Source organism: Andrographis paniculata, unplaced genomic scaffold (genome assembly GCF_009805555.1).
Source record: "Andrographis paniculata isolate CXL003 unplaced genomic scaffold, ASM980555v1 Contig52END, whole genome shotgun sequence".
Taxonomy (NCBI): domain Eukaryota; kingdom Viridiplantae; phylum Streptophyta; class Magnoliopsida; order Lamiales; family Acanthaceae; genus Andrographis; species Andrographis paniculata.
In genome coordinates, this window is record NW_026137587.1 from 4929748 (window position 1) to 4945755 (window position 16008).

Sequence of the window (16008 nt, forward strand, 5' to 3'; positions counted from 1 at the left end):
GATGACTTGAATTACAGATCTGCAGCTGCTTTCTGTAATTCTTTTTTTTTTTTTTTTTGATCGAACTTTCTGTAAGTTTTTTAAATATTTCAGACCGTAGTTTCTTTTATTTAGCAAATCTATATTGTGATCATGAAATAAGGGAAATCCCTTGGATGATTATGCTGTCTGCAAGTATCTGGTTAGCAGCTTGGGATGGATGCACACTGTCCCAAAAGACATACTCTGATGCATTTTTGCAGGTGCCTATTGACTTGGGATTGCACAGGATTGATGTCGTCTCCACTGTTCCTGTGCCACAGCAACCTGTAGATGCTTCTGTAAAACCTACATATATAAAAAAAAGGGTAAATAATAATTGTTGGTAAATGTTTTTTATTAGGCTCAGACCTTGGTTTTGAATGTTACCGTTTTTCTTAGGATCTGCAATGATGTCGTAGAGAGGTTTGAAGACATCAAAGACAACAATCTTGAGGCCTGGAAGCTGCTTCTGCAGCTTTGCAGCAGCTGAGTTGATCTTCTTGTTGAACTGTTGAGCATCTGCATTGATCCTGGAAACACAGCCACTTTCATGGAAGCTGAATATTGTTCTGGCTGCAGGAAGGCATCCCAATGGTGGAAGTGACGTCACCCCAATTCGCCGTGCACCCATGCTGTGTAAGTTCTGTCCAAAATCATCATTATTAGGAAAACTTTTTCCTGCCCTTATTAATCTTGATATGCAGAATTGTGCATATAGTTAGTATGCAAAAACTCCGAATATTATTGTGAAAGACGCACATGTACCTTGACAAAACTAGTAAAAATGCCAACAAGGTAGGATGAATACTGGTTGGGGCTGTAGGCTTTGTTGAGCAAAGGATTGACATAGTAATTTTGGATGAAGTCACTGCTGCCTGCAGAAACTAGGTACAGCGCATCCTTTATAATTGTTGCTGCCCCCACACTTCCAGCAGCTTTTGCTAGCTTCCCTTGATACTCCTTGTAATGCACTAACTGCTGTGACATAGAAATTACATGCTGCAAAAATTTTAAAAGATTTAGAAACTACTTTCTAATATTACATAAGGACTATTTTGTGTTTTGGATGTTGGATCTTACAGTTAGAAGGGACGTGTGGTCATCATATCCGGCCCCGGCAGAGGCAAAATTAGCCCCTTGAAGAAGGTTCTTCCTGGATGCTTGTGGGCTTAAATAGGCTGGTGCGTAAGTCTTGAATCCTAATGTCTCGGCTGGAGAATTCATGAGAAGCCTTTAGGTAATGTAAATGCATTAGATATATAAACAAAGCTGGTATGCCTTTAGCATAAGTACCCGTAATGTCAGTTGCTAGTTTTCCATTGCAGAACCTCCCGGTGGCTTCATGGTTCTTGAAGTCCCTCCCATAAGGTGGGTAGTTTGCCTTGAACACAGTGTGTACGTAGTCATTGTTGCCTACGTCCACGACTGAATCCCCGAATGTCATGATGGCCGGGACTAGTGTAATCCCCTGAGAATTAACACTCCAGCACAAAATGGCCATTGCCAATGTGTATATTAGAACTTCTCCCATTGTTTTCTCCTTTTACCCCTAGTGTGACCCCTCAGCACAATATTTGGTTATATATATGTGTGTGCGCGCGCGCGTGTGTTTTTAAGTTCAACCCTATGATGAATTAGGGCAGCTGAGCGTTGGGATTGCCATTAATGGGTTGATTTGGGGACATCATCATTTATGATAACACCAGAAATAGAGGAGCAACGGCCATAGGTAGTTGGGGGGAAACTGCACATCACAGAACAGGACTATTGGTAGCATGTGATGTGAGTTAATTGCAAAGCTAACTGGTGTCTGCACATCTTTATGAATTCATGATAGCAAATGATAACTGCAAGAAAGTGAATGTAGTTATTTTTTTGTGTTGCAAGAAGTTGACTTTTGGGTGTACAGATGCCAGTTCATTATTCAGGATAACGTTTAGTGTTCAACTTGATTGGGGATATAACTTAACCATTCAGGGAATTTGGTATTGGACATTCTCAAAACGGGTGCTATTGGGTCGGATCAATCAAATAATGAAAGACAAGTTAGCATTTCCATCCTTAATCTAGTACCTTTTGGCCTTTCTTTTTGTACATATTTTTGTGTTTTGCAGTAATATATAGTCCTGTGAATATGGCTATATATGTAGGTCTTTTCTTCATACTGATATGATATTCATCATTAGTATTTTCATTGGTGTTGGATATGTTATATATATATATATATGCAACTATATTCCAAGCATTTGATGGCATTGAAAACCAACTTTGATTAGCTACAGCATCAGAGACAGGTTTATGCTGTAGCTCATGATATATGCATTGATTGATACGTATCCATTCTATGATATAATTATTCCTGGAAGTAGAGTTGAGCTTATATCTACTACTGTATGGCAGGACAATTAAGGCGAGACAGATGCCGGTTAGTCTTGAGCTTTACCAGGAGGTGGGAAGTGTAGGCGCTGTGGAGGTGCAGGGCATACCCACCCCCTAGGCAAGTATCTCTGGCTCTCTGCACATTTACATTCATACACACACCCTAATCAACATACAGTCATACAGATAAACAGGGAGAGCATAAATGAAACATTTTTGGAGATATATAGATAGTTATGACATTGTTAGCACCACATAAACAAAAATTCTCCTAGAGTAGCTATCAATAAGAAATTCCTCTGTCAAAAGGAATATATAGAGTTAAACATGATAAAATAAGAAATTGTTCATTTAGAATTTCTTCTTTGGAACAATATGAGTTGTTATCCTCCTAGAATATATATTTGTATATGTAAAGGAACTTTATTATAAGTTATAACCATTGAGTAAAATATTGAGTTGGTAGATATTAGAGTAAGAAACTGAAAGATTTTGTTGAAATTGTAGGTACATCTCTTCATTGGAACAATATGAGTGATAAGTTCAGTGATTTCTAAACTTGTGGAAGAGATAAATAACCAATTTATATCTTCTTTTTTTAATAAAAATCTGAACCAATCATCTAAGAGGAATTATGCCAAAAATTAGAATAAATGCCTTGAAGATCAAACTTACATGGTCCCCAAAAGGGAATTAGATAGTTTATCTTGAACATCAGTAGTTGTTGTGGCAGCTTCACCATATGGCATAAGAACTTATCACAGTAGCTTTTCCTGCTAGATTTGATGACTAACGTAAATTGTGGTCGGATTTTATTCCTATTTTATATATACACACAGGGAATAAGTATGAGTGTCTAACTGAATGTGAACATAAAGATATATTGTGCTTAGTTTACTTTTTATTGGAGAGTGAAATTAAGATGAATAATGGGTATTCTTCCGTAGACTCTAAAACGTGTATAGATCTAATAATTAAATAATAATAATTATAGTAACAAAACCCTAACCCTATGATTAAATAGTAATTTTATAGTAACATTCTTATATCTATCCCACATCGCAAAGATTTAAGGAGGAGGAAATATAGATAAAGAAAAACTCAGCAACAGAGGGCACGACCTTACTTGAACAGGATCTGTTCTATAGGCTCGTACCTCTGCATCCTTGAGTTCTAAGGAGGCAAGAAACCTAGTCTGGTGGATGAGCCATGGCTGCTCGACCAGAGCGTGATTAGCAGGTCCCTTGGCTCGACTTGGCTGTGTCACTGGACCCGCGGAGGATCGTTCTTGGCCTGGCTCCGGTCAGACCCGGATGGTCCAGCAGCTGTCTGACAGACTAACACCCTTTTTGGTTTTAGCTTGTTCCCTTCTTTTCATCTTATTTTGGATGTTGGATTTTACAGTTAGAAGGGATCTGTGGTCGTCGCAGAACAAAATGGCCATTGCCAATGCGTATATTAGAATTTCTCCCACTCATTTTCTTCCTATACCCCCAGTTTGATGCAAGAAGTCGTGTATGTATGTGGTTTACATATGATATGTGTGTGTTTAAGTCCAACCCTCTGATGAATTAGGGCATCTGAGCGTTGGGATTGCCATTAATGGGTTGATTTGGGTTCATATCCATTTTAAGATAACACCAGAAATAGAGGAGCAGGAGCGACGGCCATAGGTAGTTGGGGAAACTGCAGATCACAAGGCAGGACTATTGGTAGCATATGATGTGAGCTACCTGGTGTCTGCACATCTTTATGAATTCATGACAGCAAAAGATATCTACAAGAAAATAAATGTAATTAGTTTTTTGTGTTGCAAGAAGTTGACATTCGGGTGTACAAATGCCGGTTCCTTATTCAAGATACCATTCAGTTTTCAACTAGTTTCAGGACCCATTCGGGCACTTTGGTACTGGACATTCTCAAGACAGTTGCTATTGGATCGAATCAATTACATAATGTGACAGGTTAGCATTTCCGCGCTTAATGTAGTACCTCTTGGACACAAATATCCCAATTTTAGCTGTCCAAGATCCTTTGTTTTGTATATATTCTTGTGTTTTGCAGTAAACATAGTTCTATGGAGATAAAGATCCAGAGTATGGCTATATATGTAAGCTTCTTCTTCATACTGATTTGATATTCATCATTAGTGGTTTTATTGGTGTTGGATATAAGCAATTATATTCCGAGCATTTGATGGCATTGAAAACCAACTTAGATTAGCTACATCATCAGAGACAGGTTGATGCTGTAGTTCATGATATATGCATTGATTGATACATATCCATAATGTGATATTTATTCCTGGAAGTAGTGACGAGCTTATATCTACTACTGTATGGCAGGACAATTAAGGCGACACAGATGCCGGTTAGTCTTGAGCTTTACCAGGAGCTGGGCAGCATAGGCCCTGTGGAGGCTTACAGCACAAACAAGCAAGGGCATACACCCCCCCTAGGCAAGTATCTCTGGCTCTCTGCACATTTACATTCATACACACACTAATCAACATATAGATAAACAGGTAGGAGCATAAATTAAACATTTTGGATATATATAGATAGGTATGACATAGTGAGCACCGCATACATAGAGAACTCTGTTGTCAAAGGAATACATAGAGTTAAACATAGTAAACTAATAAATTGTTTATTTAGAAATTTCATCTTTGGAACAATATGAGTCGCTATCCTCCTGGATTATTTGTTTATGTGCATAAAAAGAATTTTATTATATTGAGTTGGACATATTAGAATAACAAATTGAATGATTTTGTTGGAATTGTAGATTCCATCTTTTTATTGGGACAATAGGAATGTTAAGCTTCATACTTTTAAAACTTGTGGAAGCCCTGAAATATAACTAATCTATCTTCTTTTTTTAATCAAAGTTTGAACCAATTATCAGAAAAAGAATTAGTTAAAAATTAGAATACATGCCATGAAAATTAAACTTCTATGGAATGAAACTAGATAGTTTACCTTGAACATTAGTAGTTGTTCTGGCAGCTTCACCATATGGCATAAGAACTTATCACAGTAGCTTTGCCTGCCATTTTTGCTGCTAGATTTGATGCCTAATGTAATTGTTGGATTTTATTGCTATTTTATATGGACATATAGGGAATAAGTAGGAGGAGAAAGTCCTTGCATTCACATTCTGTCTACTTTGATTTTCTATACTTTCATTTATTGCTTTTTTTTCGTTTTGAAAGTTATAGATCTAAATTATCTAATATTTAAATAATAATAGTAACAAAACCCTAACCTATAATTAAATAGTAATTTAATAATAACATTCTTATATCTATCCCACATCGCAAAGATTTAAGAAGAAGGAAATATAGATAAAGAAAAACTCAGCACTAGAGGCCACGACCTTACTTGAACAGGATCTGTTCTATAGGCTCGTACCTCTGCATCCTTGAGTTCTAAGGAGGCAAGAAACCCGGTCTGGTGGATGAACCATGGCTGCTCGACCAGAGCGTGATTAGCAGGTCCCCCGGCTCGGCTCGGCTGTGCCATCGGGACCCGCAGAGGATCGTTCTTGGCCTGGCTTCGGTTCGGCCGGATGGTCCTGCAGCTGTCTGACAGACTAACCCTTTTCTTCCTTTTTAGGCTTGTTCCTTCTTTTCATCTTTATCTAATTCAAGACTGTTTCGTATTTTGGACGTTGGATCTTACGGTTAGAAGGGATGTGTGGCCATTGCCAATGCGTATGTATTTTAGAATCTCCCATGTTATTTTTTTCGTTTGCCCCTAGTGTGGTGCAAGAAGTCGTGTATATGGTTACATATGTGTATTTAAGTCAACCCTTTGATGAATTAGGGCAGCTGAGCGTTGGGATTGCCATTGATGGGTTGATTTGGGTACATATCCATTTAAGATGACACCAGAAAAAATAGAGCAAGAGCAACAAACATAGGAAGTTGGGAAACTGCACATCACAAGACAGGACTAATGGTAGAATGTGAGCTAACTGGTGTCTGCACATCTTTGTGAATTCATGACAGGCAAAAGATATCTACAAGAAAGTAGTGTAGTTAGTTTTTGTGTTGCAAGAAGTTGACTTTCGGGTGTGCGAATGCCAGTTCATTATTCAGGTTAACTTTTAGTGTTCAACTTGATCTGGGATATAACATAACCATTCAGGGACTTTGGTATTGGACATTCTCAAGACGGGTACTATTGGGTTGGATCAATTAAATAATGAACGACAAGTTAGCATTTTCAGCCTTATTCTATCACCTCTTGGCCACAAATATCAGAGTTTTAGCTGTTCAAGATCCTTTGTTTTGTACATATTTTTTGAGTCTTGCCAGTGAGTATTGAGCTGTAACTGTAGCCGGGCAGCGTAGGAGCTGTGGAGGCTTACAGAACAAACAAGCAGGGCATACAACCCTCTTGGCATGTATATCTGCACATTTAAATTCACACACACACTCATCATATACAGATAAAACAGGTAGGAGCATAAATGAAACTTTTTGGAGTTATGACATTGTTAGCACCACATAAAAAATTTTCTCCTAGAGTAGCTATCAATATGAATCAGAGACACTTTGTTGTCAAATGGATACATAGAGTTAAACATAGTAAAATAATAAATTGTTCATTTAGAACTTTCTTCTTTGGAACAGTATGGATTGTTATCCTCTCGAATATTTGTTTATATGTATAAAAGGAACTTTATTTTAACCATTGAGGAATATTTGAGTTGAACATATTAGAATAAGAAATTGAAAGATTTTGTTGGCATTCTAGGTTCATTTCTTTATTGGAACAATAAGCATGTTAAGCTCATTACTTTTCGAAACTTGTGGAAGCCATGAAAACATAACCAACGTATATTTTCGTTTTTTAATCAAAGATTGGACCGGCCATCAGAAGAGGAATTAGGTTAAAAATTAGAATACATGCCATGAAAATTGAATCTCCATGGATCCCCAAACTGGAACTAGATAGTTTACCTTTAACATCAGTAGTTGTTCTGGAAGCTTCATCATATGGAAAGATAGGAGAGAGAACAGAGGCAACAAGCCATTTTTGCTGCTAATGCAAGTTGTTGTTGGATCTTATTCCTATTATACATTCACATTTTGTCTACTTTGAATTTATATGCTCTCATTTATTGCTTTTTTCATCTTTGAAGTTATGTGCTTTGCATTTATTCATATTTTACATATTTTCTAGCATGATTTGCGTTCTTGTTATAAGAATGATATAGTTTAGATAACTTCTAAGTTTAGTGTTATGGCAAAAAAAGAAAAAGCGTATATTGTGTGTAAGTTAATATATTAAAGAGTGAGGTTCAAATCAAATGAATAATGTTTTGTATAGGGGCGCACTCTAAAACGTGTTATAGATCCAGCAACAATAAATAACAATTATAAGAATTAAATAATAGTAGCAAACCCTAAATCTATAATTAAATAATAACAGTAATAATAATCTTTATTCTTCTTATGTCTAACCCACATCGGGAACATATAACAAGAAGGCAATAAATATAAAGAAGAACTCAGCAATAGAGGCCACGACCTTACTTGAACAGGATCTGTTCTATAGGCTCGTACCTCTGCATCCTTGAGTTCTAAGGAGGCAAGAAACCTAGTCTGGTGGATGAGCCATGGCTGCTCGACCAGAGCGTGAGTAGCAGGTCCCTTGGCTCGGCTTGGCTGTGTCACTGGTACCCGCATAGGATCGTTCTTGGCCTGGCTCCGGTCAGACCCGGATGGTCCAGCAGCTGTCTGACAGACTAATAACCAATCTTTTTTTTCTTTACTTCTGAATGATGTCATAGAGAGGTTTGAAGGCATAAATACAACAATCTTGAGACCTGGAAGCTGTTGATCTTCTTGTTGAATTGAAGCCTAATATTTGTTCTTGCTGCAGGAAGGCATGCCAATGGTGAAGTGAAGTCACCCCAATTCTTCCTGCACCCATGCTGTGTAAAGTTCTGCTACAAAATCACCATTATTTGAAAAACTTCTACCTGCCCTTATGACTCCTGATGTGCAAATATTGTTTCTAACTAGTCTGCAAAAACTCTGAATAGCAATTGAACAGATGCAAATACACCTTGATAATGGACTTTGGCACTGGGTCAGATCAATTCAGTAATGGACGACCAGTTAGTATTTCAAACCTTAATCCAGTACCTCTTGGCGACAAATATCCTAATTTTCGCTGCTCAAGATTCTTGTTTCCTACATATTTTTGTGTTTTAGCAGCAGTAATATATAGTTCTGTGGAGATAAAGATCCAGAATATGGCTATATGTATATATAAATGTTTTCTGCTTAAAGATTATTGATATTTTATCATTAATGATGTTGGATATATATACAATATATGCCCAACTATATTGCAAACATGTGATGTCGTGGCTTTGAAAATCAAGTTAGATTAAAGACTCATCACCAGAGACAGGATGATATATGCATTGATTGATACTTATCCATCTTAAGATTTAATTATTCCTCAAAGTAGTGATGAGCTTATTTCTACTAATATACGGCAGGACAATTAAGGTGAGATAGATGCCGGCGAGTCTTGAGTTTCAATGGGAGCCGCGCAGCAAGGGCAGCACAGGCGCTGTGGAGGCTTACAGCATACACAATCAGGGCATACTCCCCCCTTGGCAAGTATCTTTGCACATGTACATTCATACATACACAAACTCATCAATATACACAATGTTACATCGTTAGCAGCGTATAAAAGTATTTCATGTAGAGTAGCTATTAATACGAATAAGAAAAACTCCATTTGTCGTAGGATTACATAGAGTTGAGCACATAGTAAGATAGGGGTTGTTATCCTTCTAGAAGATTTGTTTATATGAATATAGAGGAACTTCACTATAACCATAGAGCAAAATATATAATTGAACTTATTGAAGTAAGACATTGAAAGACGTTGAAATTGTAGGTTCTTCTCTATTTGAACAAAAAGAATGTTGAGCTTAGCACTTTCTAAACTTGTGGAAAAGATGAACTATAAGTACATAACCAGAGTCCATCCTTTTTTTTTTTAATAGATCAGAAACTTTTATGGATTCCAAACATGTTTCTAGAGAGTTTACCTTGAACATCAGTGGTTGTTCTGGTAGCTTCACCATATGGGAAAGTAGGAGAGACAACAAAGGCAACAAGCATAAGTGCTACCAATAGAACTAATCACACCAGCTTTGGCTGCCATTTTTGCTGCTAGATTGGATGAGTAAATGAATTGCTTTTGGATATTATCACTTTTAATACACATAGGGAAAGAAGTGGAAAGAAGGAAGTCTTGGCATTCACATTCTGTATATTGAGATATTATCAATTTCATATTATGTAAATATATTTTTAATTGTTAATATAATATCACATAATAATATTGATTTATTATTAGAGTTACTTAATAATATGATATAATAATCATAATTATCTCAATATTGGGTACATAGAATTTCTATATTACATTTATTGCCTTTTTTTAAATTTTTAAAGCTATGTGCTTTGCATTATATGTATTTACAATCATAGTTTGATTTTACATACAGGGGTAAAAACTACTAGGATCTTTAATTTTTTTGTTAGTTTTATTTTTTGTGCAATTTGTTTTAGATAATATAATTTAAGTAATTTTTTTTAAGTATATAGATTACAGTATTATGTAGAAAAAAAAATGTTATTGATTTTTAGATAATTTTTAAGATGAATAATGTATATATTCCAGATAGACTCTAAAGCGTGCTACAGATTAAGTAATAATAGTCATTAATCTATTGTAATTATAATAATAGTCCCACATCGGGAACATATAGGAAGAAGGCAATAGAAATAAAGAAGAACCCAGCAATGGAGGGCACGACCTTACTTGAACAGGATCTGTTCTATAGGCTTGTACATGGATGAACCATGGCTGCTCGACCGGAGCGTCCGCTGACACATTGGCCACCAATATCCAAATTTTTGCTGTTCAAGATTCATTTTTTGTACATATTTTTGTGTTTTTAGCAGTAATACTGATATTCATCATTGATGTTTTGATTTGTGATTTTATCCAAGCATTTGATGGGAATGAAAACCAACAAATTAGATTAAAAACTCATCATCAGAGACAGGATGATGCAGTAGTTCATGATATATGCATTGATTGATATGTATCCATCTTATTACATAATTATTCCTGCAAGTAGTGACAACCTTATTTCAACTAACATATGGCAGGACAATTAAGGCGATGTAGATTCCGGGAAGTCTTGAGTTTCAATGGGAGCTGGGCAGCACAAACAAGCAAGACATATCCTCGAGGCAATGGCAAGTATGTCTGCACATTTACATTCACACACACTCATATGGCTGTTCAAGATTCTTGTTTGTTTTCTACATATTTCTGTATTGTAGTAGTATATAGTTCTGTTGAGATAAATATTCAGAATATGGCTGTATATATAGGCTTTCTATGCATAGTGATTATTGATATTCTTCATTAATGGTTGATTGGTGTTGGATAATATATATATATATATATATATGTATATGTGCAACTATATTCCAAACATTTGATGGCATTGGAACTATAGAGTTGTTGAATATATTAAAATAAGAAATTGTAGGTTACTCTCTATATTGAAACCATAAGAGTTAAAATACTTCGTCGAAATTGTAGTTTTTAACTCTGTTGGAACCATAAGAGTGTTATGCTCAGCACTTACAAAACTTGTAGGAGAGAAACATAGAACTAATCACACTAGCTTTGGCTGGTATTTTTGCTGCTAGATTTGATGACTAATGCAAATTGTTGTTCCATCTTAATTATTCCTATGTTATATACACATTGGGAATAAGTAGTAGAAGGAGACAGTCTTTGCATTGAGTTTCTATGCTTTCATTTATTTATTTATCTTCATTTTTTAAGTTGTGTTTTGAATATATTTCCATTTTATGTATTTACAAGCATACTTTGTCTTGCCTCTTATTGCCATATTGGCTGTAGATGTTATGGCTATTGTCTATGATTGAATCATACTATTGAAAAAGATACAATACATATGCATATGCATATTTTAAAAAGTAGAATATGAACTTCAAAACATTCATCTTTTAAAATGCTATAATTTAGAAAAAAAATTTAGGCTCCTCTGATGTGAATGATAAATAGTTTCAAAACTTTACAAAATATATTATGATATAGAAAGAGAGCCTTTGTATTTTGAGAAGACTGGGCTACATGATAGTATATTTATGATCCACTAGTTTAAAAAATTTGCACTATCTTTTTCTTTTGATTTAAAAATTGCATAAAATTCTCTTACATAATATTAACCTTGTGCAATTTTTAGATAATGGGTAGTATGATGCTAACTTTTAAAATCACATGTGAATTATAAGCACTTTTGCCTTAAGTCTTCACTAAATGTACCTATGCATCCTTGAGTTCAAAGACCATCCACATTGTGGGGTTCTTGGCTATGCCACATTACAAAATAACATTAAAATAACAAAAGATTAAGGAACATTTTAGTTTTTCAGTAAAAATGTTATAAATGAGTGTATCCTATCTATATCTAGTTTTTCAAGCTAAACAACGTTTCTGATTGATCGATCACTTGGGTCAGAAGTTAGCAGTTAGTTTGATCATCTGAGGAATCAATAGTTTGTTCATGTCGGTATCAAGTCTTCATTCTCTTTGATGGGCCTTGGTCGATGATGGGATCTACAGCTGCTGCAGGCTCTGTTTGCTGGGTTTCGGAGGTCTTCTCACCTTCTGCAGTGGGAGGGGAATAGCCTTCCGGAAAAGGCGGTGGTGGTGGAGCTGGTGGAAGCTGCGCAATAAAATATCCAAACATCAGTTACCGACCAAACTTCCATCGTGTAAGAATTGAAAGAGATGACAATTCCATGTGATAATTTTGGGATAATGCTCTACTTTCTCCATGCCACGAAAAGTATTTGATTAATAGAGGTAATAAACTTCAAGAACGAGTGGCTGATTTATATCAATTTACACCATTTTAAGAATGTGTGATCCTGGGTATGATTAAAACAGTATGTCCTTTTCAATGAACCGATCATATATCTACCTTGCGCTGCAGCGAAGCAAGAATATGATCCACGCGCTTAAGTTCCTTGAAATCAATAGCTTCTTTAGCAGTCTTTGTTTCTGATGGTGAATCCTCACTTTCAGCCTCAACTGTTGTCAAAAGAAGCACAACTAAATCAAGATACTTGGTAAGACAAATCCACTGTAAATATAAAAAAAGACCACAAAAAGGAGAAAACATTCATTCAGGATAACGAAAAACTAGAATCGTGCCACCATCATTCAGAATAACAAGAAGAAGAAGATTTAACATAACTCAGAGCAGTAAAAGTTCACTCATTTGATAGTTAGTTCTTGCAAATTGGTTTTTTCCACACATGGGACGATACACATTAGAGAGTCCCTCACAATAACAGAAAGGATTAGAGCTCAGAAGATACCATATCCAACTTTCTCCAACTTTGATGATGCAGTGTTAAACGCCTTCGATATATGGTACAGCGCACGCCCCTGCCCAACAAGGATAAAATTTTAGTCTAATCAAGCAAGCCCAGAAATTCCAACAATCAACAAGACATTATACACACCAATGCCTATACAATTTCGTTCTATACAGTTCTCGTCAAAACGATGGATGAATAAAGGCTAACAAATACTAACAACTCGGGATGCGAAAACGTTGCAAAGCTGAGGTGCTTGGTATATTGATCCATCCAAAACGTAGTATGTCAGCATAGGTGTAACCTTCTCAGGGCCATCCCTCTTTTGCTTTCTAAAGACAAACAAATGAGGCTCCAACACCTCACTCAACATGTATTCTGTTCCTGTCATCTTCCTTCAAAAACAAAAACACTCTTAAACACTACAAACTTCAATTTAACATATGCAAACTATGATAATTTCAAACTAGTAGAATTGCATTGTTAAGCTACAATTCAAACAAGGCAAACGCCATGTGCTAGTAATCTCAAATTCCAAATATTCATTTTCACAACAAAGCAAAAAATTTTGTATTGCCACAGAACAGTAGTCCAATTTCAACAAATCGAATTTCATAAATTCACAGACGAACATTTCCCTGAATTCTAAAATCTGAGGCTGAAAGTAGCAAGTCAAAAACACTCACGAGAGTTGAGAGATGTCAAGGGGGTGAATAGCACGAGCTCGAAGCTGCTCATTGTTGCATGAGTAGTCGTAGAACGGAGAAAGTGCGAAGTAATCAAAAACTAGGTTTCGATCGAGCGGATACGTGTTGAGCCATAGCTGATCCCGAAAACATATCCCCGTCATGTCCGTACCCGGCGGCGGCGGAGGCGCGAGGCCATCTACTCCACCGCTCCCCGCCGCGGCCGCGGCCGCCCCCGCCCCGGGTGGAATCGCCGGTGTCGATGCCATTTGTCTTCCAAATGAAGGGGTTAAAAAAAGGCCACTTTTTATAATTTATAGATCTTAGGCCAAAATATATAATATATTCTCATTTGACCCCAGCAGTTTTACAAATCTCATATTTCCTCTTTTAATTTTTAAATAACCACATTTTTAACTGCATGTTTTATAGAGAGTATCATACAGAGTTTTTTTTGGTGTGTTTTTTGAAGAACTGTCTTCAATTTCATTTGTTCATTTAATTTTTTTTCTACAAATATCAAATTAATTATTTATTTATTATATATTAAAATTAAATTTTACATTCAAAATATCAAGTCAACACATATTTATATCACATCGTACAATTATTTAATTTAAATTTTTTATTATTTAAATTTGATTCAAAATTTAAACTCCCGAACATTTAAAAGAAAGTAGGTAATGGAATATATACACTATACAAGCATTGTATTGATTAAATTATAATTGTTTGATCATATTGTAGCAAATCAAATTAATTAAATTTTACAACATTAATTTAGTAAATTCACATACACTACAAATATGCTATTTATATTTTAATATAATACAAATTAAATATTAACAATGTACTGTCTATACATATATTGATGTCAAAATATTAGAAGTTACTTTTAGCAATATATTTTACAATTTATTGTTTATATTTATATATATATCTATATATTATCGTATAAGTACTATTCTGTTATAAAAATAATAATAATAATAAATAATTTTATTTTTAAGTATAAGTTATTTTAAATATTGAGTTGAAAAATAATTTTTCTCTCATAACTAATGGTAATAAGAGTAGTTGCTTTTAACCTTTATAAATGAGGAAAATTTTATACAAATAAATTATAATTAAGTTTATTCTTTAATAATAAAAAGATTATAAATTTTTTTTTTTTTTTATATTGGGTTCAAAGACAATTTTTCATTTCAAAATCAGTTGGTAATAAAAAATTTGTCTTTAAGTTATACTCCATATTCTTTTCATTTACTTTGTTATTTAATTTAATATAAGTTTTTGGAAAAAAAAAAAAACTAAAAAAATCATAAAAACAACAACAAAACATTAATAATTTTGTTTTTACTAATATAATAAAAATCGATAATTTATTTTTTTTTTTCATCGATAGAAAAAAATTAAAATAAAATAAAATAAAATAAGGACAAGTCAAATTTCTTATCAAACTTGTATACTATTTTTTTTAAATCGGATTCAATACAAAATTATTCAAAGTAAATATTTTTTGTTTCGAAAAAAAAAATTAGACAAATAAATCTCTCATACTTATATATATATATATTATTTCATAATATTTAATTTAAAATTTAATATTCAAAATGTAAACACAAACTCTATAAACAGACATATTATTTGATTATTTTTTATTATTGAAATATTTCCAATGTATGATTTATTAATACCGCGAACCGAACTTATTGTAATTTTTGTAAATTAAAAAATAATAAAAATATTTTGGAAATAAGTTATAAATGATTAGAAATACACCAAATATACTGACATACATCTTCTATTTATGCACATTCACATTTATAATCAATGGTGACGATCTATTTGATCTAATTACCTACAATTAAGTAACAATAATATTCTAAATATTTATATTTTCTATTCAAATGTAAAAAAATTCTCATTATTATATATATTATTTAAAATATTTTAAAATTTTACAAGGAAGGAATTCCATTTGTATGTTTTTTTTTTTTTTTTTTTTTCATCTAATATCCAACTGCAACACTAAAAACAACAGAAAATCATTGAAAATATTTTCAATCAACAATACTTGATATTTAATAATAATATTTGGACGTATCAACTTCAATTTTCGATGAGCATATGTTTATGCAATGAATTAATTTTTTTATATATCTTTAATTATAACACACTAAAGTACAAACTAGACTACAAACTATAAGATAATTTAATTTAAAAATTTAGAAAAAAAAATTAATGAAAAAAATGCATTACTATTTCTCCCCTAAAAGTGAAAAGAACTTCTTATTAATTCATTTACGTGTGATTTCCTACTTATCATCAATAAAATTACGTATTATGAAAATTTTAATATAACCCTAATTTAGGGTTTGTTTTTTGTGATCTCAAACTGAAATCAACACTTTTTATTTTGTATATTTTTCAATAAAAATACATTAT

The 16008-nt window shown here is 33.9% G+C and overlaps 3 protein-coding genes and 3 non-coding genes across 11 annotated transcripts; 3 read left to right on the forward strand and 3 right to left on the reverse strand.

The window, feature by feature from the left end:
- Positions 1-38: 38 nt before the first annotated feature.
- On the reverse strand, positions 39-1610 carry LOC127254586 (GDSL esterase/lipase APG-like). 2 transcript variants are annotated; one of them, XM_051279770.1, is made up of 5 exons: positions 1315-1610; positions 1102-1232; positions 787-1020; positions 391-664; positions 39-327 (listed from the first exon to the last, which is right to left on the reverse strand). In XM_051279770.1, exons 1-5 carry the CDS (start codon positions 1550-1552, stop codon positions 131-133), a joined length of 1074 nt encoding a protein of 357 aa, XP_051135727.1. In that variant the 5' UTR covers positions 1553-1610; the 3' UTR covers positions 39-130. The 2 variants fall into 2 exon arrangements, with proteins under 2 accessions (XP_051135727.1, XP_051135728.1); XM_051279771.1 differs by having other exon boundaries at positions 409-664; positions 1315-1608.
- Positions 1611-2278: 668 nt separating this feature from the next.
- LOC127254752 (uncharacterized) lies at positions 2279-6096 on the reverse strand. 5 transcript variants are annotated; one of them, XR_007839493.1, is made up of 3 exons: positions 5814-5948; positions 5382-5460; positions 4732-4876 (listed from the first exon to the last, which is right to left on the reverse strand). XR_007839493.1 is itself a non-coding variant. In XM_051280019.1 (3 exons), exons 1-3 carry the CDS (start codon positions 5866-5868, stop codon positions 4772-4774), a joined length of 255 nt encoding a protein of 84 aa, XP_051135976.1. In that variant the 5' UTR covers positions 5869-6096; the 3' UTR covers positions 4732-4771. The 5 variants fall into 5 exon arrangements, 4 of the variants coding, with proteins under 4 accessions (XP_051135974.1, XP_051135976.1, XP_051135973.1 ...); XM_051280019.1 differs by having other exon boundaries at positions 5382-5476; positions 5814-6096; XM_051280016.1 differs by having other exon boundaries at positions 5382-5448; positions 5779-6095.
- On the forward strand, positions 3517-3739 carry LOC127255065 (small nucleolar RNA U3). Its single transcript, XR_007839566.1, has one exon. It is a non-coding gene; the product is annotated as a small nucleolar RNA U3 (small nucleolar RNA).
- On the forward strand, positions 5774-5996 carry LOC127255066 (small nucleolar RNA U3). Its single transcript, XR_007839567.1, has one exon. It is a non-coding gene; the product is annotated as a small nucleolar RNA U3 (small nucleolar RNA).
- A 1839-nt stretch (positions 6097-7935) lies between the features above and the next one.
- On the forward strand, positions 7936-8159 carry LOC127255069 (small nucleolar RNA U3). Its single transcript, XR_007839569.1, has one exon. It is a non-coding gene; the product is annotated as a small nucleolar RNA U3 (small nucleolar RNA).
- A 3740-nt stretch (positions 8160-11899) lies between these two features.
- Positions 11900-13853, reverse strand: LOC127253970 (mediator of RNA polymerase II transcription subunit 6). The gene is made up of 5 exons (XM_051278793.1): positions 13561-13853; positions 13095-13269; positions 12875-12944; positions 12475-12584; positions 11900-12216 (listed from the first exon to the last, which is right to left on the reverse strand). The coding sequence occupies exons 1-5, from the start codon at positions 13827-13829 to the stop codon at positions 12064-12066; spliced, it is 777 nt and encodes a 258-aa protein (XP_051134750.1). The 5' UTR covers positions 13830-13853; the 3' UTR covers positions 11900-12063.
- Positions 13854-16008: the final 2155 nt, after the last annotated feature.

Coding starts and splice junctions, on each gene's coding strand:
- LOC127254586 (XM_051279770.1), bottom strand. CDS start 1,552: ATGGGAGAAGTTCTAATATACACATTGGCAATGGCCATTTTGTGCTGG. Junction 1,021..1,101: donor ACCACACGTCCCTTCTAACT/GTAAGATCCAAC, acceptor AAATTTTTGCAG/CATGTAATTTCTATGTCACA. Junction 328..390: donor CGGTAACATTCAAAACCAAG/GTCTGAGCCTAA, acceptor TTATATATGTAG/GTTTTACAGAAGCATCTACA.
- LOC127254752 (XM_051280015.1), bottom strand. CDS start 5,924: ATGGCACAGCCGAGCCGAGCCGGGGGACCTGCTAATCACGCTCTGGTC. Junction 5,461..5,778: donor ACAGATCCTGTTCAAGTAAG/GTCGTGGCCTCT, acceptor CAAATCTAGCAG/CAAAAATGGCAGGCAAAGCT. Junction 4,877..5,381: donor AACAACTACTAATGTTCAAG/GTAAACTATCTA, acceptor GTAAATGTGCAG/AGAGCCAGAGATACTTGCCT.
- LOC127253970 (XM_051278793.1), bottom strand. CDS start 13,829: ATGGCATCGACACCGGCGATTCCACCCGGGGCGGGGGCGGCCGCGGCC. Junction 12,945..13,094: donor ACGTTTTCGCATCCCGAGTT/GTTAGTATTTGT, acceptor CTTGTTGGGCAG/GGGCGTGCGCTGTACCATAT. Junction 12,585..12,874: donor GTTGGAGAAAGTTGGATATG/GTATCTTCTGAG, acceptor TTTTGACAACAG/TTGAGGCTGAAAGTGAGGAT.